Here is a 26,884-nt window from a genome sequence, read left to right as displayed (position 1 = left end):
GTTCACTGCCACACACGTAACAAGTACATGACTAATCACCTTCCCACAAGCAAAAAGCCATTCAGCAATATTTAATGAGAACCTATTATGTGCCAGGCACTGTGTTAGATAAGAAATAAAAGTGACTAAGATGAGCACACCTAATGCCCAGATCTTGGTGTCTAATTCCATTCTCCAATAGAAAGAACTCCTGGGAGAAACATCTAATTCTAGGACTGGGCAGGAAATATACAAGACAAATCTGGAACACCTTGTAGTGATAGAAGGAAAAGAAGTGCTAAACAAACAGACATCTACAATGATGGATGTATGACAAGGGACACAGGAGCTGAATGAAAGAACTCCTAATGGTCAAACCTAGAGCCATGAGCAACAAAATAACAAAATTATCATTGGATTACAAGCCAAGCACAAAATAAATATCCATGAGTCCACACTGATAAATAAATGATTGAGTAAATAAATAACTGGGAGAGAAGAGACAAATCTCCTGTGCTGGAGAATTCCAAATAATTTAGTAGATGCTCTACTTTCAAGGAGATGACGCATAACTCCCCACTTCTTATGGGTGGGCTGCGTATACCAACTTCCTCCCAAAGAGTACAGCATGGAAAGGGGGGAAAAAAGAGTAACTTACTTGGAGAAACCCAACAAACACTATCTCAGTCAGATGATGAAGGTTCACAGCAACTGTGACAAGTCATGTCAATACATAAACCCTTGAGGTGATGTGCTGAAAATGGAACCTTGCCTCTGTGGTCCTCCTCCCCCAAACCCATAACCCATCTAATCATGATAAAAACATCGAAGAATTCCAATTAATGGATATTCTACAAAACACTTGACCAGCACTCCTCAAAACTATCAACGTCACCAAAAACAAGCAGCCTGAGAACTGTCATAGCCTAAAAAGACATGATGACTAAATGTAATGTGGTAACCTGGATGGGATCCTGAACATAAAAAGGACATGAGATAAAAATTAAGAAAATCTGAGTAAAGAACGGACTTTAACTAATAACTATGTATCAAAATTTGTTTATTAATTGTAATAAGTGTACCATGCTAGTATAAGATGCTAACAACAGAGGAAACTGGCTCCAGCGTCTATGGGAACTCTCTCAATTTTTCTGTCACTCAAAACCTGCTCTAAAATGAAAAGTTTACTAAAAAGCAAAATAATGATAATCTGTAACCATGCAATTATAAATAAAACATTTACATTAAAAGTGACTAAGACACAGTCTTTGCTTTTCAGGATCTTAACGGTGTAGGAAGATGGGCACATACACAAAGAGTATCAATACAACAGCTAAAACATTAGCATCAAGGTCTGCCTAGGGGAACTAAACGGGGCCAGAACGAGGGCTGTCAGCCTCAGCATCTAAAGTAGGCTCAGAAGGGGACCATCTGAGCTATGACTTGATGTTTCCCTGTTGCTAAGTGTAGTCACTAGTTTTATTTTATCCCGCTGCTGAAATTCCTCTTAAATTCTCTAACTCCATTAGCAAATCCCTTGTCCAGATCCTGATGATTTCATTGTTGGACTAATATCATGTTCTTTTTTCCTGGCTTCCTAGTTCCTCTCTACTCCATTAGGACAATGTAGCTAAATATGTTTTCAGGTTCACCATGCTTAATCCTATTCCCCTATAACCCAGAGATAGACCTTCACCCTCCATAATGTTAAATATCTCACTATTAGCTTCAGATCTCAACCAGATAGGCCTACACTACCTGTCCACTCTCACCTTCACCTGTACCTTCAGTACCTTCGACTTCCACGCTCCTACTCAGCTCCTCCTCTTCATCACCTCAGACCTCCCTCCCGCACATGCCACCTCCACTGCCATACACACTACAGCCAGACTCTTCCTCCACCTTTGTACTTGTTCTTCATGTTTCCCTTTTAATGCGTAATTCCATCTCCTCCCATAGTGTTCCTTGATTAATCCCATCCAACTTTCAAGTTATAAACACGAATCCAGACAAAACTCTCAAAAACCTACATATGCTATACCGTAGTTATATATTTTAAATAATTACAAGTCTAGATTCTCATCCCTGCAACCCAATCTGTCCCCTCTGATCCCAGAGTAATAGTTCTTCAGGCACAGAAACAATGTCTGCTATCCCTAGGATATCCTGGAGTCTATTTAGAAGCATGCAAGATAATATCAACCAAATGCTTTAATAAGTATAAAGTACAATTAAGATTAATATCATCTCTTTGGTGTCAAAAGTAGTAGGGCAGCTGCAAATGTCACCAACATAAAAAAACTGTCTAACAGTGAGAACTATTTCTTATAAATTTATCTATTTAAAATAAGGCTATTTTCTGCCTCTTTGAAAGGCTATCGGCAGTTAAACAGTAAGTACAATCTTTTGGTCTCTTGGTTATTTCACTGGTATACCGATCAAAAATTTATTCTGATCAGTGAAGTTATCAATGTTTACAATTCAGGAATCTATATACTTCCTTTGAGAAAATACAAAATCAATACAGACAAATAGCACTCATACATGAACATCTGATTCTCCTTATTTCTTTAGCAAAAGGACAAAAATCCCAAAAGCAACTAAACAAGCTTTCAGCTCACAAATTGGCGTGTATTTTTTTTATGGCAGGTTGTTGCAATTGATCAAGGCCATAGATGGAGCCAGCCTTACATGGCCAATTCCCAGAAGACAGCCATGACAAAATTCACAAGGCAGCCTTCAAAGGTCTGTTTGGATGTGCTGCTTGGACAGAGGCTTTTCCTATTGCTGAGGGGGGTAAAGGCACAGGCAGCACGGAGTGGGTGTGGCATCAACAGTTTCATGTGTACTCAGAATAGTCCTTTGTGGGGATTCATGTTGATCAAAAGCAACAGCAAGAAATTAAGGGCCAAAGAATTTGTCACCCTCCCAAGGGCATGAACACATTCCACACTTCCGCCCCGCCCCCGCCCCCCCCCCCCCCCAACACACACACGCACAGCGTAAGAAAGTGAAAGAAACATAAAGCTGTAAGGAGAGTTTCCCAAATCTGGGAGGTCATTTTAGATTGACAGCCGATTTAAATCCTATTGGAATCTTTTATAAGTGCTGTGTGTATGCTTTTCTTTAAAAAAAAATGAAAATTTTAAAGCTCAAAAAGGCATGGGGTGCACTATAATAGGAAACTAGACAATTGAGCCCTGCGGACCAAAGCACAAATGTCTAAAGGCCACCACTGTGTATGGCAAGTCCCAATTCCCCTGAAGCGCTGGGCACTTCATGCTTCTGGTCCTCTCAATTAAACACCATTAAGAACAGAGGAGTCTGCTCAGATGACTAACCCACCCAAGTGGACACTCCAAGCTTCCAAAGGCACGTTTGACTAACTTGCTATCCTAGTTTGCACTGGACCCACTTCTCTCAGAGGGAGGGGATCTGTATCTGGCCTGCTGGATCACACACGTGGTTGGCTGTGTAAAAGGGACTCCCATTAAATATATGCTCATGAAGTTGGAACTACCATTTGACCCTCTAACAATAAGGAAGGGTTGCCTCAAAACAGAAAAACCAGGGCTGGCCAGTTAGCTCAGTTGGTTAGAGCACAGCCTTGTAACATCAAGGTCAAGGGTTTAGATCCCCAAACCAATCAGCTGCCAAAGAACAAACAAAAGAACACATCAGAATTGATTAAAGACGAAAGTACACGTCCCACAACCCCCCTCTCCACCCACTCCCCTATAAAAAACAAAAACAAAACAGAAAAACCAGCACATCTCAAATTTGTACCTCTCCAGCCTGTGAGAGGATGTGACCAGTGACATCATGAAAACACATGGTTTTTCCAAAGAACTGCTTCCCAAAACTATGCTACCCCTTGCCTTTACCAGTGAGTTCAAGGACTATCGTGACATTTTCTTTGAATGGAATATTTGCTCCATTTATTCAAGTTGAAGCTGCACTGCACTTTTCCAAAGGATAGATGAAATTACAGAAATGATTGAAAACACAAAACAGGTAAACTGGCAAGGTGATCCAGAGCCTGCAAAGTGAGAGGCAGGCTAGGGACATGTCCCTGGAATTCACTGTGCCCCTCCTTGTTACCACCCACAGAAGGAACAAGGGATTGAAACCAGGATTCTCACCACTTCCCAGAAATTCTCAAACTAAGAGCTCTGTCCAGGGAGATCATATCTTGTGAATGTACTGGCAGCCCCAGGAAAAGACAGGAAAACCAGCCAACGGGGTCAGGCTTCAGGGAGAGAAAGGGGACCTCTGGGAACTGCGAGCGCAGGGTGACTGGATATTTCAGTTCCGAGGACTGGCAGCTCCCGGTGGACAAACAGGTAAGCCTCCAAAATTTCCTTTCTATATTGGTATTTAGAACTCGGGATGTCTTTCCAACAGAAACAATGTTAATAGGTGGTGGTTTGGTCCCCTTGCTAGTCAAATAGCAGTCTCTGGGCTACATTATCAACCAAATAGGCTATTGTGGGCTGGTCTGGGAACATGACCACAACCTAAAATGTTGTTTCAGTGGGAAAACACATTCCACAGCAGGCAACCTGAGGGAAACTTGGCCACTCAAACCCACCGCCTCAGCTGTAGTACGCTGCCCAGTGATCCACGAGAACCCAACACCTTAACCTCAGGCAACTCCGCGCAGTCCTGAGAGGGCAGCCAGAGCTTCCCCAGCCCCAGGCTGAGGCCCTCCCCCACTCTCAGACAAGACCATTAAGGCCAATATGGGATAAGTCCATAAATCAGGAACTTAAAAACTAGGGAGTAAATCAGATGCTCTAACCCTTGATGTACCTGATTTCTTTTAAATTCCAGAAGATCCCTCCCATCAGCAACTATAATACAAAAATCATTACTCTGTGAGGACTGGCTCACAGACCAGGTGTTCATTGAACTATTTCCAGAGAGTAGCTCCCAGATGAAGCAAGGAAGAAAGTCAGGTTTGAACCCTACTTGATGGCTTAATCTCATAACCAACTTATTCAAGCATTTCAAATCCCCTGGAAAAGGATAATTACTCTCTCTTTTGCAATGTGAGTTCCTTACAGAGAAAAAGTTCAGATTTATCTTCACAACCCTAGCACCTAACACAGTACCACTTATAATATCGTAAGTGGTCAATGGAGGTTTAGGGTTTCAAATGTACTTTCAACTAAAGATAACATAGCTAGAGAGAATTCTGGCAGAGCAGTGAGTATTTAATTTAATGAGAAGATAAATATGATTATAAAAAATTAAATAATGAAATAAAAGATAATTACAAGTAAGAAATCAGTATCCATTTCATCCACTTTTTTTAATTTTAGAAAATTAAAATAAAAAATAAAACACTTACCAAAAGAAACCCACAAATGGAATAAATGGGGTATGAGAGTAAAATGCTTCCGTGTTCGAAGACGCATCACTTATAAACATTTTATAACTACAAAAGCCTCAGAGATCTTGGAGCTCAAACTCAATTTCATAGTCGTCAACAGGAAATGGATCTTTTCAAACATTTCTCTACCAAACTCTTTCATCAGAACAGAGACAGCATTATTGCTAAGAAACAAAACAAACAAACAAAAAACATCGATAGATTTTAAGTTTCTAAAAAGTCAGAGGAAAGAAAAGCATGCAGTTTTTGAGATTATGTCATTGGAATCAACACAGCACAATATTAGGGGTCAAAAACTTGACAAGTTTTTTTTTAACTTTGCAACTGAAGCAAAGTTGTAAGCATTTATTTCTAAACATTTAGATATCTGAAAATTTTTTAATAAAAATAGCCTAATTTAAATTTGAGGGATTTCCACTAAGCCAATAATTTATCTGGTCCATGTGAAGTCACACTGTGGAACAATAATAATAATTAGCAATTGTTAGAGAGCTTTACAATGTACAAAATGATCATGTGCATCTTCCTCAAAACCCTATTAAGAAAATGTATTGCTGTGCTAATTTTCAGAAGAGGAAACTGGGAATGAGAGAAGTGAAGTAATTTTTCAAAGACTATACAATGGACACATATCATAAATCACTATTTAAAATGAAAGAATGAATTAATAAAATATTTCAAGGTCGGTGCTAAAGATTTTTATTTGTTTGTTTGTTTGTTTGTTTATGTATTTATTTAGATTACTTTTTAAAGATTTTTAGATCAGACATTAGAAAGATGTTTCCATAAATACTGCAAAGAGAATGTACTCTCTTTTTTATAAACTAATTTGCACATCATTTCTTTTGTGCTCTGGTTTTCTTTTACAAAGTTTGAAAAAAAAAAAAACTGAAGACAGATCTTATGAAGTATATTGGAAAAGGAAAGTAATATAAAGGGAATACATTTTAGGAACACTCACTCCTATAGATTGGTACTACTGTTTCTGAAACAGCTTCTGCATGGTTAAGTATTCTGTCCTGCACCTTCTGGTAAGAATGTCAGTCAGCTCTTATCATGTTCAGTGTTTGGGGGAGTGGGTGGGTAGAGATTAACATAAAGATTCAAGATGTGGATAATGGAAAACCTACTCAGAGTTGGCACTGGAATGTTTTGTACATACACTTGAACATGGGTGTGTCTTTTCTGTTGAAAAGTAGCTTCAAACAAACCACCAGGTCATACAAGCAACTATCTGATCCAGCTTAGGAAGATAATGAGCTGCAGAAAGGTCAGGGTGACCCAGATTACCGTCTTTAAAAAACCCTCCAATTTCACGCCTCTGTGACTTAATTTAGAGGCTGCCGGGACGCTGTCCATTACACGAAAAAAGTGGTGACTCCCCTCATTCCAGTCGCCAGCCCAGCTCTTCCATGAAATCCAATCTGAAAGATTTCCCTCTCAGCACTGTCTTCTCAACACCTTTCCAGCTCTGAGAAGGGGTGACAGTATGCCTGTTTCAAGGAGGAGGAGGAGGGGGAGGAAGAGGAAGAGGAGGAAGAGGAAGAAGAAGAATGGGTGCTAAATGCCAGCACGAAGTTTCAATATAGTGACAACATCTGAAATGGAGATGATGCTGTCAAAATAAGAGAGAAACACATCCACCCATCCTACCTCCTAACATGCCTCAAAGGTTTCCAAATCTCTGCAGCAGCACCCATGACAAAGCTAAGAACCTGTTCTAAAAACCTGTCAGTTGGGCCGAGCCCGTGGTGCACTCGGTAGAGTGCTGCGCTGGGAGCGCGGCAACGCTCCCGCCGCCGGTTCGGATCCTATATAGGAATGACCGGTGAGTGCCGGTCACGAAAAAAAAAAAAAAAAAAAAAAAAAAAAAAAAACCTGTCAGTTTACCCAAGAGTTTTATATCAGATAGTAGAAATACATCAGGCCTTCAAGAATGCCTTACATCCTTCACTGACATGGAACTCACGCAGGCAATGTGCGTACACACACACACACACACACACACACACACACACACACACACACCACCCCACAAACACCCAGAGAGAAGCTCCTCAGACAGCTCTTGTCCCTAGATTTCTTTCCCAAGGAAGGCTGGATGTACCGGTGATTCTCAGACTCTTTCATCTGAATCACTAAAACTGTACTCGTTCCAATTTCTTAAATAAAAAGAGCTTTCTTTGAGAAAGCAATGCTGACAAACATTCACTTCTGAATGTTAAAATATCTGCAAATATTTTCTTCATTTCCCCCATAGTACAAAATCTTACCATCTTTTCCTAAGGTCTTTACCTGAAGATCCTCATTTCAAGATACAAATAACACATTGAGCCCTTCCACCTTGACTCCCATGAGAGATCATGGAAAGAGGAGAGAGGAATGGGCACTTGCAGAATCATTGCCTTCTCTGTCTGCCTCCTCAAATGCCAGCCTCCTTCTATGTGAATTTTCCACAACTTTATATTTCATTATAGCCAATCTTTACTATTAGATATAAAATAATTTTCTACAAAGCCATGCGTGGGTCAGAAAAAGCAGACCTGGCAGCATTGCAGACATTGCTGGCTGTGAAGCATTCAGCTTAATATCAAAACTAGATGCAAAACTTTACAAAATTAATAAATAAACAGGGAGTGACAGAATTGAATATTTCCACTGTGCCACCCTAATAAACTAGCAGATCTAGGCAATGATCATTAACGGCTGTGACTAAAGTCACAAAAAGAGAGACTAGCACCTATAATGTGCCTCCTAATGGAAGGACACATATCACTTGTAGTCTTCTGGACAAGAAGTTGATTCTGAGTTGAATCAAGCTTCTAGCTCTAACTAGCAACTCACAGGTAATAAAGGGGACCAAGAAACATGATAAGGATCACACCAGTGGACTGTAGTCAACACTAGACTGTGAGAAACTCAACAGCAGTGTACTCCTCGTATAGTCCAAGGACCGGCCAGCACTGGTCCATAGACTAGATATGACTAATCTATAATAAGATAAGGAGCTTACACTAGAATGTAAACCATCCTACTGTTTCCTTCAAGGAAGTCTTGCTATAAAAAATTATCAGCTGAACTAAATAGTGTGCCTAGTGACATACTGGATTTATAACCTGGCACAAGTTTCTCATCTCATCATGGACTGGCAACAGGCAATGTGTGGACTGGCATTTTTAAGGAGCACTGCTCTACAGGACATGAGCCAATTTCTTCAATAAATAAATTATAAGGAAACAAATGACAGAGGGCCAATCTACATGTTTAAAAATATTTAAGAGACATATCAACCAATTACAAATTGTGAGCTTTACTTGGATCCTGATTTGAATGAACTGTAAAATATAAATAAAATGTATGACCTAATCAGGGAAATTTAAGAACTCACTGGTTATTTGGTGATATTAAAAAATGAATGTTAATGTTAAATGTGATAGTGGTATTGTGTTTATGTTTCTTAAAGAGTCCTTTTCTTTTAGAAATATATATTGAAATATTTACAAATAAAATGTTTTTTTCAGGGACTTATTTCATAATAACCTGTGGTGGGGAGAAAGTAGATAAAATTGATAAATGCTGAAGCTGGGGCATCACTGTATCCTTCTCTCTAGTTTTGCATATATTTGAGATTCTCCATATTAAAAAGTTTAAAAAACTACAACTTTGTAGCAGCATCTGGCCAAGTCCTTCCTGATAACCACAGTCTCCCACACACCAACACACAGCACTTCTGTTTTCTTTTGCATTCACTTGAAGAGCCACCTTTACCTGTTATGCAGCTCAACATTCCTGAAAGAGATGGGGACCCCCATTTAGAGATAATAACAGTCTAATCTCAACATGTCTACCATCTTAAATTTAAGTGGCAAGAATGAACGGAAGTGTTTCTCTGAATCTCAAGTTCTAAACACAGTTAATGTACACAAGGACAAGTGACTCACCCAAACTTGCACAAATAATTCAGCATGTCAGCCAGGGGATTAATCCCTTGGGCATTATTACTTTTCAACATGATTCATTTTCATAAGGACACTTTATCTTTCTTATGACAAACGTAAACCCATTGGTTAACTAAAGATGAGTTTGAGGGGAAAGGGATTGATTTGTTTCAGGTCCTTTAAAGGGCTGAATTTTGACTTTTCTATACAAAAATGGAAGAACTATAGTCGATGGAAACATGAAATGAATAGAGGAAATCATTTAGCAAGGAATCCTAGTATGTTTTCTGACCTTTCCATGTGTCAGACTGTGTGTTAAACAATCTACTTTCAAGGAAGGGCCCAAATGAATGAGTAGATGAGTCAGTCCAAGGTCAAATTAGACCCAGTTGTCTTTCTGTCAAAGGTTCGAGAACATCTAGATTAAGTTGGAACTGCTTAAGAAAAGAAGGAAAAAACAGTTTGCATATTCTTGTAAAATTCCTGGACGGTTCTGAAAACTTTAAAAAGAAAAGTTTATTTTATTTGAGGTTTATTTCTTTTCTGGGAAGTTCGGAGAGCACAGAAAGTATCTGGTATTTGTTCGTTTGATTTCATATTTTTGCTTTTTTATAAACTTTGGTTATATCAGTGGTGATGTGATTTACTCCAAGGGGATAAGAAACATCAGGTAATTTGAACACTTTTAATGACAAATAGCAAAATAACTATTATCTGTTCAAACCATTCCTTTTTAAAAACATTCTTGCTTTCATAGTCTGTGAATGAGTATGAAGCAACCACAACTTCTTAGAGTTTATTGCCAATCAGTTAACCAGAGGTTGGCATGTAAGGGACCTGGTATAGGAACCAAAAGCTTTGCCTAAATTAAGAAAATGTATATTTTGTTCCATATTCCTGGATGTCCAACAGGTTAAGATCTCTCTAAAAGTCCACTCTCACTAAAATCAAAATGGAAATCATTAAGAGAAAATAAAAAAAAATTTAGAAGTTTCAATTTCTCAAGAGAAATAGGGCACGGAAGAAAAACAACAACAAATAAGAATCCCTTTGTACTAAATGAGCATTACATTACTGCACGGCATGAAGCCAAAGGAAGGGACTGCTCGGTTGGAAAGTGAAGATTATGGCTCTTCTCAGGGGTGGCCAGTCTTGGTCAGCCTGGCCGCAATCATGCAAGTGAGGCCTTCCCACGAAGTGCCCAGAAAGAACAGTGAGTTGAGGGCATACTGGACCTACAGAAAAGGGAGCTTTCTTAGTTTGAGTACAGATGTGTTTATCCACCCTGCATCCCTTCACCTTCTCTGCTAAACAAAGTCCCCTTTCCTAAGAGAAACGAACCCGTTCCACACAGTTCAGGCAGGAATGACACATGGCTCAGTCCTGGCCAGCTGGAGTGTCCTATTTTTTTGGCCACAGTGATGGGCATGTGACCAGAGCAATGCCAGAGTTCTCCATGAGATCTGATGTGAAGAAGATGGGAAGGACAGCTTATCTGTTTTTCCCTGAGATCATGAGCTGAAGGCTAATGTGATTTGATATTGCTAGTGGTCATCTTGTCTACCCAATCATCTCCAAATCCTTACTCCGGTAGAGGCAGTTAAAGCATATTTCAAAAATGGCCAGCCACCTTGCTACAGAACAGTCCTAACTCCCAGGGTATCTCTTTGCAAGGCTGCCAAAGAGTGATTTTTCAGGCCAGTCCTTCCCTTTCCTAAAATCTAAATTTCTTCCCCGAAGTCTCCTGAAAAAGAAAGTTCTCATCAGGAAAGAGACAAGGCCTATTTGCCAGATGTGCCAATTAAAAAATACCATTTTTCTGGAAGAGTTTAGGGGAGCATATTAATAAGGAATAATACTAGGTAATTTTATTTCCCAATAAAGGCAATATGATTTGGCAGAAGGGGAAATTTAAAAATAAAAACTTATTTGCACAATGCCTTTAAGTATAACTATATCTCCACAGATATAGTAAGTTCCTATTAAAATCATATTTTTAAAATTTTTGATGAAGTTTAAGTCTGCTTCCTATGTTTCTGAAAGTAAGTTCCAAGATAAGAAAGTGGAGATTGTGGTACCCAGATACTAACAATCATGCAACTTTTTGCTTTGGCGGTAAAACGACAGCCTCTTTGTATGCCTCTACCCCTCAAGTTCCTTATCTGTAACAGCATCAAAATCATCCTCATCAACAGAACTAAACATCTCAGGCACCTACTAGGAACTTGAAATGTACCACCTTATTAAATCTTAGGACAACACAGAGAGGTGAGGATTATAATCTCATTTTCAAGTGAAGAAACTGAGGCTTAGAAAGGTCAAGTCATTTGTCTGAGGTTTCTTCCTAGTAGCTGGTGGAGACAGAATTTGGCCCCAGGCATGTCTATCTCCACATTTCCAAGTATCTCTGAAAACATGGCCACTGGTTATTAGCGTTCATTGAAAATGACTCCTCAGTCCTTTAAAATACAGTCCCACAAGCAATACCACTCTACCCTGCTACCCACAACCAGGCTCAAATAGGAAACAGTGTGAGGTAATTATAACATATACCCCAGCCACTAGCTCTAGGTTTTTATGACTAAACTGCCAAATCACTCCTAGCCAACTCTTCAGGAAATGTTCAGACACTTTCTCAGATTCCAGCTAAAACATCAACTATGTGGCCCTGGGGAGTGCAGAGCTCACAGGGTGGTAATGGGATATAAAATTTGCAAACTTGAGGTCAGTGGCCTGAACTCTGGGGTGTGAAGCAGCAGCAGTCCATGAAAGATTAAAAACTATTTGTCGACTTGAGGGTTGCATATCAAGGCCTTCACTGCAAAGCACTTGTCCACATCAACTTGGACATTAACCCCATCAGTAAAGGGAGAGGAAGATATTCTAAATGGTAGTTCTGCCTAGAATTATTGTAAAGAAGATAATAATATCAACAGGCCTGAGACAGGGTGTTCATTCTGAGAATTAAGCATTTAGTCCAATTCAAACACAGATAATGCTCAATAAACAGTTGTCACTTGGATTAGGCAGATGTTCTACAAAATTATCAGGGGAGATGATGTAGAAGAAAAGACAAGAATTCAAGAAATTTTTTCTTCACTGGCATACTTATTACATGGAATCTAAATGTATAAATTACTGGTTTGGATAACTGAGTCAGCAAGTTATAAAACAAGAGCCCAGGCTTAATCACAGACCCAAAATTTCCTTAGCCCATCCCAGGACATTTGACACTTTAATTGCCAATTAGAAGCATGAGCATGTGTGTGGTGGGCGGTGGAGGAGGTTACCCTTCAGACTCCCAGAGAAGACTCCCACTTCTCTTCCTCCAACCCCCTCACGGCTACCCTCACTGGCAACTACCTCCCTGGAAAAGTTCTACCCCACTCAACCCCACCTAACCTGAAGGCTTCCATTGACAGCAGGGTAGCATGAGGATCTAAAACTCTACCGCACACAGTCCTCCCATCTGGGTTGACCACTGAGAGACTGATCACACCACCTAAGGCCAAATAAATGAGAAAAAGAAAAACGGCCATGCCTATATTACACAGGAGATTTGCTTATTTCAAGTGCAGTGGAGGACTTGCAGATATCAGTCAACCTCTCCAGAGTATGAACACAGAGAGGCACAATCTACTACCCAGCAACACTTCTGCCTGAATCAGCTCTCAGCGCCATGTGACTCAGCTTCCATACCTAGGAAGCAGAGAAGGAAATGAGCACCTTGAGCATTTTTTAGTGGACTTTCTCCGAGCCTGAGTTTCAGCATCTACAAACTTCTAAAATCTGTCCCACTACAATTCTAATTTCTAACTTGGGTTTGTCCGGCTATAGAAGAAGTCTGAATCATGATTTCATTTGCAAAAAAAAATTTTAAATAAGAGAAGCCTTTAAAAGTTATTCATCAAAGGGTCTACTAGGGTCTGATTACACACTCTTATAAATTAGCCCTGAAAGGATGGGGGAAATAATAGACAACAAGCCATTAATCATGGCGAGGGGGATATACCAAACTTGACATAGTACCAAATACATAGAGGTGTCATAAATGATAGTTTAACCTGCTTTTCCACTGCATTCCCCTAAATGTTTTTACAGGGATCTTTTCTGGTATCCAAGCATCTGTCTTTCTTTCATGCCCTAACTCTCCTCCAAAAGCTCTGTCCTCTAAAAAGGCTGGTTAAGGCCACAGGTCACCTTGTCCCAGTGCTGCCAGGGGTGAGGAATCTACCAATATCTATCAAATCCCAGAGTTCTCTGTCCAGCTTAGACCCACTGGCTGATATGACTCATTACTCCAGAACTTTCTCCCAACCCTCTCCTACCTCCCTCAGCCTTTCTCCTTCCCTCCCCTAACAAAAACCTTATCCTGTTTCTCTTTTTTAACATCCCAAAGCTCCCAGGTAAAAATTTTACATTTCACTTAGAATTTATTTATTTTTCTTAATATTTTAACTCTTATTTGATATTCCTATTCTCCGCTGTCGGGCTCTTTTACCTGCCAGTAATCTTGCCAACTGGGCCAACTGCTGAGCTAGGGCTGGGTCTGGAGCTCACAGACCCCTCAAGCCCATTGTCCAGACTGGGTCACAAACCCTTCACAAGCCAGGTTGGGTCACCAGACCCCTCACACGCAGGTCTATGAGCTAGGTAACTGGCCAAAAGGTCCTTGGAGCCGTAGGTTTGAGAACATGACTGTGCGGGGCAGACACCCGAGGCAGTAGATGCCAGCCAGGTGGTGGCACTGCCCATGTGCTCTAACTCCACCCACACACAATTTATTTACAAAGAATGTGCTGCACCACCCCCAACTGGACCTAAGGTGAGGGGGTCTGATTTAATTATTGTATTTTCCCAACATCTGCATTTCCTTTGTGGCTCAACTTATAAAGTTACCTACAAGAAGAAAACAAAAAAGATGAGATGATGATGATGATGAAGAAAGAAGAAAAAAAAAGGAAAAGATGGCACCAAAGTAAAAGAAAAAAAGGATGAAGAAAAAGAAACAAAAAACCCCACAAAACCATGCCTCTTGAATACATTCTCTTTATTAATTTATTAAGAGATATTACCATACTTCAGTTCAAAACCATGAAACTTCACAGCAAACAATGTGTCCGTAGGGCTGACATTAATTCTGTCTCCCAACACCAACATCATAAGGTGGTTGTACCATATTTGGATTTAGACGTGTTTGAATACAGTACTTATATGTGAATGTAAGTATGACTGATGGTCTAGGAATTCACAACCCTTCAAAACACTGAATCAAATCACTTGTCTAATAGAGCAGTTCTCCCACTATGAGCCTGCTTGCTGTCTGGAATACATCTTTGGCTGGGAACGGTGGAGATAGTGAATTTTCCTCTCTCCCTTCTGCTCTGAGGGGGCTGAATAAATAGACTCAGTGATAACTTCAACCAAAACAAAGCCACTGAAGCTGAGAAAGTGATAAAGTCACAAGAAACTTAAAACTAGGATTTGATATCGTATAAGATGTCTGCAATCCAAATTTGCCTATCTTCCTAATTCAATTTTATTCTATTATTATTATTATTAAAATTTATTATTTTGCTATTTTATCCTATTCTATTATTATAATTCATTGAATTATTTTTTCAATGTAGCTACTCCATTTATGACAAAAATAATAGAATTCAGCTCCTTACAACGGCAATTCTATTGGCAATCACACATCTATTTTTATTTATTACTTATAACCCCTGATTCCAATAAAAAAAAATGGAGGTGGATTACACCAGTAGATATATAAAATGAGGCCATGAACAGAAATTGAAAGAAAAATTCCATATAGAAGGAAGGCAAAACATACTAAATACCTGAGTTGATAAATTAGACTGATTGTGCATTAAATCTGTCATTGAGTTTCTTTAAAACTAAAGGAGACTCGACCATGCCCCCCTCCTTCCCCCTTCCCCCACAACTGCTCTGCAACAACATCTTAGAATGTAAAAAAATAATAACATTAATAAATAAATAATTGTTTTTTAAACTAAAGGAAAAGAGTTAGGGACTTTATAATTCTTATATTCAAATAAAATGAAATGTACCAGGTTATTAGGAACTATAATTTTATTTCTGACAGTCGTGAGTTCTCTTGAGAAAGTCTGAGAGCTTCCACTTGTGTGCTCTTGAGAGATCCTGAGCTGCCATGTAAAAAGTCCGGCTATGCTACTGGAGAGACCATGTAGAGAGGCCATGTGCAGAAGGAGACAATCTGAGACTCTATGGAGGAGAATCAAGGAATCGAGTCAACATTGAGAACACAGGAGCCCACTGGGCCCGGCCGCTAGCCCCAGCCAGTCAAGTCAGCCTGTGGTCAACATCAGGGATTAACGCATGTGACCAGGGGTCAGGAGGCTGTTACTCAATTTCCAGTCCCAACAGACACTTACACTGAGCAAAGCCTAGTCGTTGCATCTAGGGATCAGTTTCCCTAGGTGAAAAAAACACACTTAATGGCTCCATCCCCAAGGGCAGGCCAGGCAGGAGACTGCACAAGAAAGCTTTAAAACCTGGAAGGCCCCGGCCAAGTCAGACAAGGACTCTTTGCTTCCTTTATTCCCCTCCTCCATCCCTCCATTTAGAGAAACCACACCAAAGTAAACAGGACTGCAGGCACCAGTCCACAGTCACAGAACCAGATACATACGTGAAGAAGTCATACTGCTCAGCCCAGCCCAACAGACATGGTGGGGAGCAGAGGCAAGATTCCCCACTGTGTCCTGTCTAAATTCTTGACCCACAGAATCGTGCAAAATAATAAAATTGTTTTAAGCCACTAAGTTTGGGGTAACTTGTTACATTGCAATAAGGTAACCAAAACACTCACAGATCAAAATAGTTTGATTCAGTGTAGTAGAGAGCCCAGGAATGATCTTGTTTCCCTTTAGTTTCTCACTAATGGTACTACATTCTTGTGTGCAATAGATCTTAATGCACATGGAGGTGGGAGCCTTCTAGGAGCCCCCTCCCCTTTGTCTCTCACAACCAACTGGTCAAGTACTGCCAATGTTACTTCTGGAATCACATGAGCCTCTTCTTTCTTCACCCTCTCCACTGCCTTTCTCAGGCCATCATCCACTCTCACTGTGACTCCTCTGTTAGCCTCCCAAATTTGCCTGGCTCTAATCTTTCTACTCGGAATCACTCACTTTTCACCCCTCTGTCACCGTGGCAGAGATCCAATGAAGTTCCCATCTTAGAATGCTTTAATACCTCCCCATCCTCACCTTTCACAACAATCAATAATGTTATGTTCCCGTTATTTCTCTCCTGTCCCCAACAATGTTGTTATCTGTGTTACAGGCTCACAAGGCTGCAAACTGCACAACCTCAGGGGCACGAGCTTCACAAATGGCATTGCACACACTGCCACCTGAAGCCATGCAGTGCTGCACGCCATGTCCCGTGATCTCAAACACTTCACATCCTTTCTACTTCATGCCTTTTTCACTCTAATATTTCCTTTACTTCTCTCCTATACTTCCTCCAAGTTCTAATTTATATAATTAAACTTACCCAGTCAATCAGTCCATCAAATCTGGTCAGAATATGACCATCAAAAATTATCTGTTGAACAAACACCCACCACATGCCCAGTTTCTAAGTATCCCTGGAGAGAAATAAAATATGATCTCTGCCTTCAAGTTGTTCTCAGTCCTGGTAGATATGCACTTTTTATCACATAGATTTGAGGTTGGTAAGCTTTTTCTCTAAAGGACCAAATAGTATATATTTCAGTTTTGTGGCCATACTGTCTGTCACAACTACTCCACTACACTACTAGAGTGTGAAAGCAGCCATAGATAGCACGTAAACAAGGGGCATGGCTTTGTTTCAATAAAACTTTATTTTCAAAAATAGTCAGCTTGGCTCACAGTTTTTCCCTTCATAGACTTTCACTGTGAAGCTTTTTCTGATTTTTCCCATTCCCACAATGATGTTTCCCTTGGCTTATAATAGCATCTGCCTTCAGAAATGTTGTCTTTCCCCACAGCAGTGGTAGGAGAAGATTCTGGGGAAATGAAGGTACCAAGAGCATAGAAGAGAGAAACTCACCAGCTGTAAGATTTATTACAATTGGGAAGCAGTAAAATACATTGGTTAAGAGCTCTGACTATGAAGCCAGATTTCCCAACTCTACCTCTTACTAGTTTTCGTCCCTGGAGTAATTGTTTAAACTCTGCATCCCTCTGTTTCCTCATCTGTTGCACGGGCCAATCTTTCTCATAAAGGACTTACATATTAAAGGAATTCATATTTGTAAAGTGCAATAGTCAGTCATATATCAGAGCTTGCTAATTTTCTTTTACCATTATTGCTGCAATTTAATGTAAAAAACTGACTCTGAGCTTACAGGCAATCAAGGTAAAAGAAAAGAAACAGAAAGAATTAAATACTTCGTCTTTCTGGTAAGGCTTTAAGCCACATACCAGTTTCCCCTGGAAAGAGAAATGCCTCTTACAACTCTGTTCTGAGAGAAATTTCTCACATGGGCCACAAGAGCGAGAGATTCTGAACGAAGCCCACACAGTGCAGAAGGAGGGTGCCTGCGGAGGTTGCCTATCACCCTCCATAGGAGTTTAAGGTATAATATTAAAATATAATACAAGACTTCAAAAAGCTCATGGAAAGGTTTGTATTATCTTTCAATTTCATCTTTCCATGAATTTTTCTGAAGTACCCTCATGTATGTACCATCCAAGGTCCCCACCAGCTCTGACATTCTATGATTCTTTCTGTGCTTTATTAACGTCTTTGCAGAAATGGTAGAGAAAGTTTCTTAGGTAAAGAACTAATACTATGGTATTAACTCTACTTAGGATACATGAACTAGCACAAAAGAATATTAGGAATTTTAAGTGGAATTTTACCAATGTCTTAGTCCTGCATTTTTGTCCAGTGGAATGAAAAACCAAAACCATAACTAAAATTAATGAAGAAAGAAAATTTAATATTAAGTCTTTGTCTTTAGAACTTAACCTCTGCATAGCTTAGTTCTCACATCTGTAAAAGGAAGCTAATAAAAGGACCTGCCTCATACAGATTTGTGAGGATTAAATGAATTATCATATGTAAAATATTTAGAGCAGTAAATGGCATATAAATGTTATCTAAATGTTACCTGCCATGGCTACAATTGTAACCCCATGTCCTCTGCTACCTTTCTGTTGACTCCTGGTTCCTGATTCTCCTACTAACACTAAGCCCCTCCAGGCTATGTACATATGTCTCTGGCATTCACACAGCAAAGTGCAGACTGGCTTTCAATCAAGTCTTCCTGAATTAATGAACTCTTTGAAACCCCATTTAAAGATAAGTTAGTGGTAAAATGTTTATGATAGGATTCTTGCCTTTGATGATTTTACAATCTAAAGGGAAAATCAAGTTTGACAATTATGAAACACTAAACTCTCATACACCTGCCATATAACTTGGTCCTTATATATTATTGACTTCAGCTTTCTCAAAGAATTCCATGGAAAAAAATTCTAAGTTGCTTAAGCAGGCCCATTTGCTGGGTTAGTTTCTAGAAACAAAGGAATTGTTAAAGTGGTTTATTTCTGTTTCGAGAAAACATCCAAAAAATCCACATTGAAAATTAAAGCTAAAATTCCCAAACTGGTTAGGCTGGTTGTTTGGCTTATTGTAGGAAAAAGCCAACAAATTAGTGCATGAATACCCTAATGATTTGTCTAGTATTTTGCTTGATTAGAGCCATTTGTATAATACTATAATTTGTTTAAAGTATATGCTATATAAGACAACAAAGGAACATTTCAATATTTGTTAAAATTCCAAATAAGCTTGAAGAGATGTCTGTATTTACATTTCCATTAGCCCTCATCTCATTTCACTGTAGGTTGATGTATGTTTTAATTAATTTGTTTTACCAATAACTTATGCATTTTTGTAAACAATCTCTGCCCCAAATGTTACACAAGTCACATAAAAAATATTTTGTCTCCACCTTCTTGTTTAAAATGTCGAAATGCTGAAATCTTCTATTTAAGAATATCTTTTTAAAAATTGTATCCTAATATTTCAGCTCAATCTTTTCAATAAATGCAAAGACAAACCGTACCACCACAGGAGTCTTTCCCCGTATTTAATTATTAGCTCATCTGACTTCAGATGAAGTCTTAAAGTCCTCTTTGTAAAGTAAAGTGAACTTTATAAAGTCCACAGAACATTTTCTGTATTCCCTGTTAAAGTTCTTTATTTTAATAACAGACTTCTGTGTAATTAATCCCTTGGAGTTTGCCGTCACATAATCTGCCCTGTGTACAAACTGTTCCATGTGTATTTTTCTGGCAACAAGATCTCTGGAAAAAAATAAACAAATAAACAAGGACTAAAAGGAATCATGCAGAAGAGAGACAAACTGTGTGAAATAGAACACAGTCTCATATAACTATAAACCAGACAACAAGGAAAGAAGTCTCAATCCATCTTATCAGAGATTCGGGAAAAGGAAGTCTCACTGTAAAGAATTGTTCTCTTTGACAGGAAACAGTAATATTTCATTATTTGGAAGCTAAAGCAATAAGGCAATCAAATACATGGCGCATAATTACTGCTATTCAAAGAGAGTTGGTTTGGGATTTTTTATATATATTTATTGGACAGTTTTTCACACTTTCTGCCTCGTCACAGAAGTTTAGAATTTAGCTGAGAAAAATTCTTGTGAGCTGAAACCAAACAAATAAAGTTAAGATTTTATTATTTCTCATAAAGTCATTTCACACATTAAGCAACGGCCAGGCAAAGGAAAACTAATATACATTTACTATTAGAAAATATTTTGGAAACTTGCAAAATTCTCATTTTAAAACAGAGAAAAATACAATTTTACAGAGTGAATGAGGACCACACTTATTCCATTAAAAAAAAGGACTTCCTGTAAAAACAGAAATTGGCAATTTACTCTAAGAAAACACAGCAAAAGCTGGGAAGAAACTTGAGGATGCTTAAATTTCCACTACGGAACAGCTTCTGCTGCTCAGTGGGGAGGGGGAAAAAACCCACTTGCAAAGGACGGGAGGAAGACAAGCTAGGACTACATGCCCAGAGGGGGAAAAAAGAGGCAGGTTCCTACTCCACGAAGAGAGGCAGCTGACAACTAAGGAATACGTATCTTAAGAAGAATACTAAGGCAAATTTTGTAGTCACTTGCCCACTCCATCAGAGAAAACCAAGAAGGCAGTACTTGTGGGGGAGATTAGACCAGTGCATGGCAGACACCGATGAGTTTAAAGCACCTTTTAACTAGAGGAAATATTAGTGAGGTGCTGAAAGTTGCTGCCACCAACTGGGCATCAGGCAGATGCAGGGGTTACAAATCACTTTCACTTCATAAACTGTGCATTTCCATGAAAATGGTAAACATGTTTTACTGTACTCAAAGAGGTTAGTTTTGAAGCTGGTAATATTTTAACGAGCAAAAATAGAAACTTACAGCAATAACTGGAAAAATGTAATACATAACTGCTTTTCCTGATGATGTATATAGCAGGGCACAGTTTAAAGACTTATTCATGTAAGACTATAATGGCAATAAACAGAAAGAAATAAACTTTAAATACTACTCAAATTCAACATCAGATAAATTCTATGGGAAATCCTTTGATCCAGCAATTCTACTTTTATTAATATATACCACATATACACTTGTGCATGTACAGACAGCTATATAGAAGAATGTTGGTAATAGCAAAAGATTTTAATCTAAAGAGCCATCATTAGGGAACTGTTCCAGCCACATGATGGGATTCTATATGCTAAGAAAATGCATGAAATAAAACCATGTGAGTTAATAGAGGGATGTACTAAAGATATATAAAAAGCAAAGTTCAGTATATTAGGTACATTATATTTATTCCAGGTATTAAAAAAGGATACACACACATACATATGTGTAATGCATCCATATATATTTGCATGTATATATGTATATTTCTATATGTGTATATTAATGTGTGGCTATATGCCTGTAATATTTCTAGAAAAATACACAAGAAAATGGTCTCTGAGACATAGGAGGGAAATACTTTCACTTATTTATTGTGGTAGCGGCTGGCAACTAAGGGGCTCAGAACCCTTGACCTTGGTGTTATCAGTACAATGTTCTAACCAAGTGAGCTAACCGGCCAGCCCCAATATTTTTAAATGTATATCCTTTTAAATTATTATTTTCACCCTCTCAAAAATATATATACAAGGGTACTCAAAAAACTCATGAAAAAAAAAAGTTCATGGAAATATTTGTATTATCTTTTAATTCTATTTTTCCACCAACTTTTTGGAGTACCCTCATATATATATATAATATCATATATAATATATATACATATAAAACCTGATCGACAACATGAGAATTAAGAGCATTCATAATTACTCCTCTGTTAACACCATGTTTTTAGGAAGGCTTTATAAATAGTTTATGGTTGTTTGCAATAGAATAAGATCTGTGTTAGTGATCAGTACTATAAACAGCACAGAGAGGTGTCTCTCTATAATCATAATAAAATGTAAAACCCAACAGAAATAGCACTGGTGTGAGTAAAAGTGTGGCATCCTGTTTAGGAACAAAGTAAAGCTTAGTTTTTGTTTCACACTGGATCTGCGCCTCTCAAGGAAACACACTGATTGGTGACAGCACATAGAGATGAGACAAATGTCTGGCCAGACCTAATGTCTCCCTGCAGATTTTCATCCATAGAATTAAAACCCCCACTTCCTCTCTCTTTATATAGGAGCAATGCCATCAGAGGAGATATTAAGATAACATTTTATAGCAGAAATATATTTTTGGAGGGAAAATGCTGGATTAAATCAGGTCCTTTCAAGGACATATGAAAATCAGAGTTTCAGTCCGTGTATTGAACTTGCAATGTGCCTTGCACACAGGGCGATCAATAAACATCTGCTGTCTGATCAGCATCAGGCTCAACATAACAGGCAAACTTCCTTTCCGGCATTGGTGGAATCTTGGGTTTATTTTCCGCAAAGACCAAAATGGGACCAAGCTAATTGTAACTATTTTCTGAGGTCAAAAAATCATACATATTTTACCACAGCTTAAGCGTTTGGCTCTAACAATCTTCTTGCCCCCAGTCCATGCTGCCTCAAAAACTGGTCTGTTCAATTTACTGCACTTTTTCTTCTCATACCTGGGCCATAAAACACAAATTCCACTACATATACACAATTAAAACAGCCTACAGCAAAAAAAAAATAATAATAATAATAATAAGTAAAATGATCAGCCATATATATGAGAGGATGCCGTCACTTGGTCACCCAGGGCCATATAATCCCGTCACAGAACCACTCAGGAAAAGAGCATCAGTGAGAATTATAAGAATTTAATAGAAAACCTCTGTATATTTACTGTTTGGGTTCATTTAACAGGCTCCTCCAAGGAGATAAAAGGGGTCACTGATAGTCCATCCTGCAGTTTCTATGGAGGTTTGAATTTAAATATCTCAGAAAGAGATTTCTCTTTCAATCTGAAAAATCTTAAAGCGTAATTGCCACCCTTCCTCAATTCAGAGAACTTACAACGCTTAGGCAGTCAACCTGCCTAATTTAAACCTGTCCTCCAGCAACATTTTCTGTAATAGGCGCATGGCAAGCCAGTGAAGTGGTCAATTGCATATACATAACACATCCACCACTGGGTAAAAACACCCGCTAAAGCCAGACACTGCAGCATCACTGTCCCAGAGAAACGGAGAGCTCCACACAACCCAGAAACAGGTTCTCAGCAACACTTGCCCTGCTCTGCTCTGCTTCCAATAAAGACATCTGACAAGGAGCATCACCCAGAAAACACAGTCCCTAATTTTAATGAGCATAATTTATGGAAGAGCCAACTATTAACCGTGTGTCTTCTCCTGTCGTTGGAATCCCTCCCTTTCCTTGCTCCCTTTCAAACAGAGCGTCTGCAAAGATACCCATAAGGAAAGTACTTTTCCCTAAACACAGCCGGAATTGGTATGAAGGGAAAGGAATGGGCTTCTGCTTTTCTCTCAGTCGCAGCTCCTCCCCTTCTTCCTCAGGGAACCTTTCTCGCCTCCCAAAATCGGCCTCAAAAATGGCCCAAGATTCCTTTTAGTCACGACCTCTCTTCTGGGGCAGAAATCCTTAGGAGTAGGAGCAAGGTGGTTTAGCCCCAAAGGCAGTGAGGACCGTACAATCCTAGCACCTCTAAGGTGCCCCCAGCAGGTCTTGCCAAGGATCCTTCTACCTTCGAGAATCAACCGCGTGAGTTGCTCTGAATCTTGAAACTCGGGAGAAGGGGGAGGAGAAACCCACACCAAAGGAGCTGACCCGTTCCATTACCCTTTAAGCGCGTCGTGTCCTCCGCCGCCTCTTCTCTTGGCCCGGCTGGCTCTGGTTTCCTTCACGTTCCCAGACTCCAAATTGGCGTCCGCCCCATGGCTCGTATAGGACGCTAAGAGCACGGTAAATCCCAGGACGATCTCCAGCAGCCCCCCTCGCCGCATGATGCCGAGCGGCCGCCGGCTCCCGCCGCCTCTTGTCGCGCCCGGGGCTAGCTCTGCGGCCGCTGCTGCGCCCTTAAGCGCACCGCGCCGCCGGTGTCCCTCTCTCCCGCCGCCCGTCCCCCGGGCTGGGCTCTTCCCGCCTTCTCCAGGCGCTGCTCCCACTTCAGACGGCCCCTGCCAGCTGCAACACAGAGACAAATCCCCGAGGCGGGGAGACGTTCAGGGCATCGGGATGCTGAAGCCTCGCGGTCCCCATTCCCGAGCCCAACCCGCGCGCCTCCTGCGCGTGGCGTAGTTAATTTGGGTAAGTGAAGACCGTTCGGTCCACAGCTGGCTGCAAAGCCCAGGGCCCCCGGCGGCAGCGTCTCCTGCCGACCCCTCGGCCTCCCAGGCGCCGCCTGAAGAGCGCCGCGCCAAGTACCCATGTCCGGAGCGGTCCTAAGCCCCGGGGCTCGGTCGCTGGGTTTATGCTTTAATGGCACGAATTGCGCGTGATGCGCGCTCAGAACGCCCCAGCTTCTCGCCTGTCCTCTCCGCCAAGCCGCGGGGCTGGAAGCCCGCCGCACCGTCCCCGCCGGCTCCGGGCGCTTCCACCGCCCCCCGAGCATCTGACGCGGGGCCCGGCACCGGGAGCCCCGGGCCAGGAAGCTGTCAGGCAGGGGAGGGCCAGCGCCAGCTGTGGACGTTCTGGGACGGCCCCTCACCCCAGTCCCTGTCCCTGCCCTCCGCGCGGCGCAAACGCAAAAGCCTCCGTGGCTGGAGCTCCAGCCCCGGTGGCCGCCCGACCCCTGTCGGGACCCCAGCTGCACCCACTGGAGAAGCGACGGCTCCGGCTCCGGCGGCGGCGGCGGCGGCGGCGGCTCCTCGGTCCCGGCCGCTGCAGCCGCTGCTCCGCTCCGCCCGCAGCTGTCCCAGCTGTGGCTGCCTGTCCGCCTGTGGCACCCACGGTCTCTGCCGCGGCTCCCGCGGCCCCCTCCTTTCCCCACCTCTTCAAGTATCGTCGCGCAGCGGTTTCTCGCGAGAGAAATACTTTTTCAAGAAAAAGAAAATGACACCCCCTCCTACATCCCCCTCATCACCCCCCACCCCCCGGCCCCATCCATCCTCCCTTTCCACTCCCCTTTGCCAGCCACCGCCTCGCGCAGGGGCCTCCCTCGCTCGCAGGATTAGCGCAGTGGGAGGAGGCAGAGGTGATCCGGTCCTGCCCGGCCTGGGATTTTTCGTCCAGGGGTGGGGGGGAGAGGAAAGGGAAGAGGTGCAGTAGCGGTTCAGCCCGCTCTGCGGCTGGGAGGTCTAGACCCGAGATTAGCCTCCCCCGTGATCGGGGAAGCCCGGCCGGCGCGGAAAGCTGTGCCACCTGCACCAAGAATGCGCGCTGGAGACCGCGGCCCGGGAGGCTCAGGAGGCCCCGGAGGCCCTGGCGCTGGAGGTGCCCCGTCCTCGCTGCCCGCGCCTCCCCGGCGCCGCCTCCCTGCCCCTCTCCGGCCGGGCGCTGAGCACAAGCCGGGGGCCCGCAGGCTGGGGCAGGGCGCGTCGCAGGACCGGGCCGTGCTGGGGCTGATGTGCGGGCCGGGGAGGGTCTTCCGCCGCCGCCACTTGCTGCCCGAGTGTCGAGAGCTCACTCGAGGCCTGGCTCTTCCGAGGCCCAATTCAGGCCATCCAGGCTGAATCCAGGATGCTCCAAGAGTCTGAGGAGGATTCCGACCCAGCACTGTGAACGTTGGCATCCGGGGTTTGGGATGGGGGCAGTGAAAGGTTGATCCTCTTGCCCAGACTACAGTTGAGATTGGGGTTCCCCTGGACGACCCTATTTACCTCACCAAGCGCGTGCGCATACACACACGCAGACATGCATGCACACACGGCCACCTCTCCAAGACATGCAAGGCACCGTGAATATACCTTTGGAGGCTATTGTATTTATGCCATCCTTATATGGACAAGGCCCAGTGTTACCTGCACCCTGTAACGGTTTAGGAGCAGTAAATTGCACACTGGTCCCTGGCTGCTGGAACTGAAGACCCCCAGAAAAATCCTCGTGTAGTAGCCACCAGATGTCAAGGCAAGAATAAGAGCTCGGCACAAAGAGGTACCCTAACAATGCATCCTGTTGGAGGGGATTTTCCTTATTTGCAATAGTTTGTGTCCAGATACTAGAGTAGAGGGACCTGGACAAAATTATTCAACTTCTATCCAGTTGCAAGATAGGACTAATAATGTTGCCCCCACAAGGTTATAATGGTGATGATGGACCTGCTGAACTGCTATGATATGTGAACGTGAAGATTAAACAGTGAAACTGTGGAAAATATGAGCTGATTTAAAGTCATCGTCTTATAAGTATGTGGTCTAGCATAAGGTCTTGCCTTCAAAAATGTTCTTAGATTCATGAATTAGAGCCCTGGTCACACACCCTTGGTTGAGTAAATGAGATATTCATTCACGATGTATTTACTGAGCACCAGCTATCTACCACTTGGTGCCTGGTTGAACCAGACTTATTGATGAGCGAGGCAGAAATGTTTCTCCCCTCAAACAGCCTTGTGCCAAGGAGATGTACCGGGTGCTTGCTTGGAGGATAGGTAACAGGAGGGCTTGACTTAGGCTAGGGCTGATCAAGGAAGGCTTCCCTGAGGAAGTGACATTTAACTTAGTCAAAAAGCATAACTAGATCCTCCTTGAGGTAGTGGTTCTCAACCCTGGCTACACAGTAGAATGACCTGGGAGCTTAAAAATAATCCTGACAACAGGAACTAACTCCCAAAGGTTCTGATTTAAATAGTCTGGAATGAAGCCTTGACAAGGATATTTTTAAAAGCTCCCTAGGTGGGGAGAGGTAAAGAGGTTCTTCACATTGGGGAAAGGGTCTGAGCAAAAGGACCACGGGTCAGGAGAAGCAGGGTTGTTGGAGATCTGGGAAGGCCTTGTTCTGGCCACCAGTTTTCCGGCTGTTCTGCACTTTCCGGGGAATCTGAACACGCCAGCCTCCCTTGTACTCCAGCAGCATACAAGGCATGCTATGCCTCGCTCTCTTA

The 26,884-nt window shown here is 41.7% G+C and overlaps 1 protein-coding gene across 1 annotated transcript in view; it reads right to left on the bottom strand.

Annotated features, from left to right (window-relative positions):
- The window catches only part of FBN1 (fibrillin 1), a 228,745-nt gene extending 204,881 nt beyond the window's left edge, over positions 1-23,864 (bottom strand). The window contains exon 1 of the mRNA XM_063091977.1: positions 23,686-23,864. Coding sequence (XP_062948047.1) covers positions 23,686-23,849 — 164 coding nt within the window. The 5' untranslated portion in view covers positions 23,850-23,864. The remainder of the gene's footprint in view (positions 1-23,685) is intronic.
- Between the last annotated feature and the right edge of the window lie 3,020 nt (positions 23,865-26,884).

Source organism: Cynocephalus volans, chromosome 3 (assembly GCF_027409185.1).
Source record: "Cynocephalus volans isolate mCynVol1 chromosome 3, mCynVol1.pri, whole genome shotgun sequence".
NCBI lineage: Eukaryota > Metazoa > Chordata > Mammalia > Dermoptera > Cynocephalidae > Cynocephalus > Cynocephalus volans.
The sequence above is the reverse complement of the archived record's forward strand: the minus strand, read 5'-3'. Positions and strand labels throughout refer to the sequence as shown.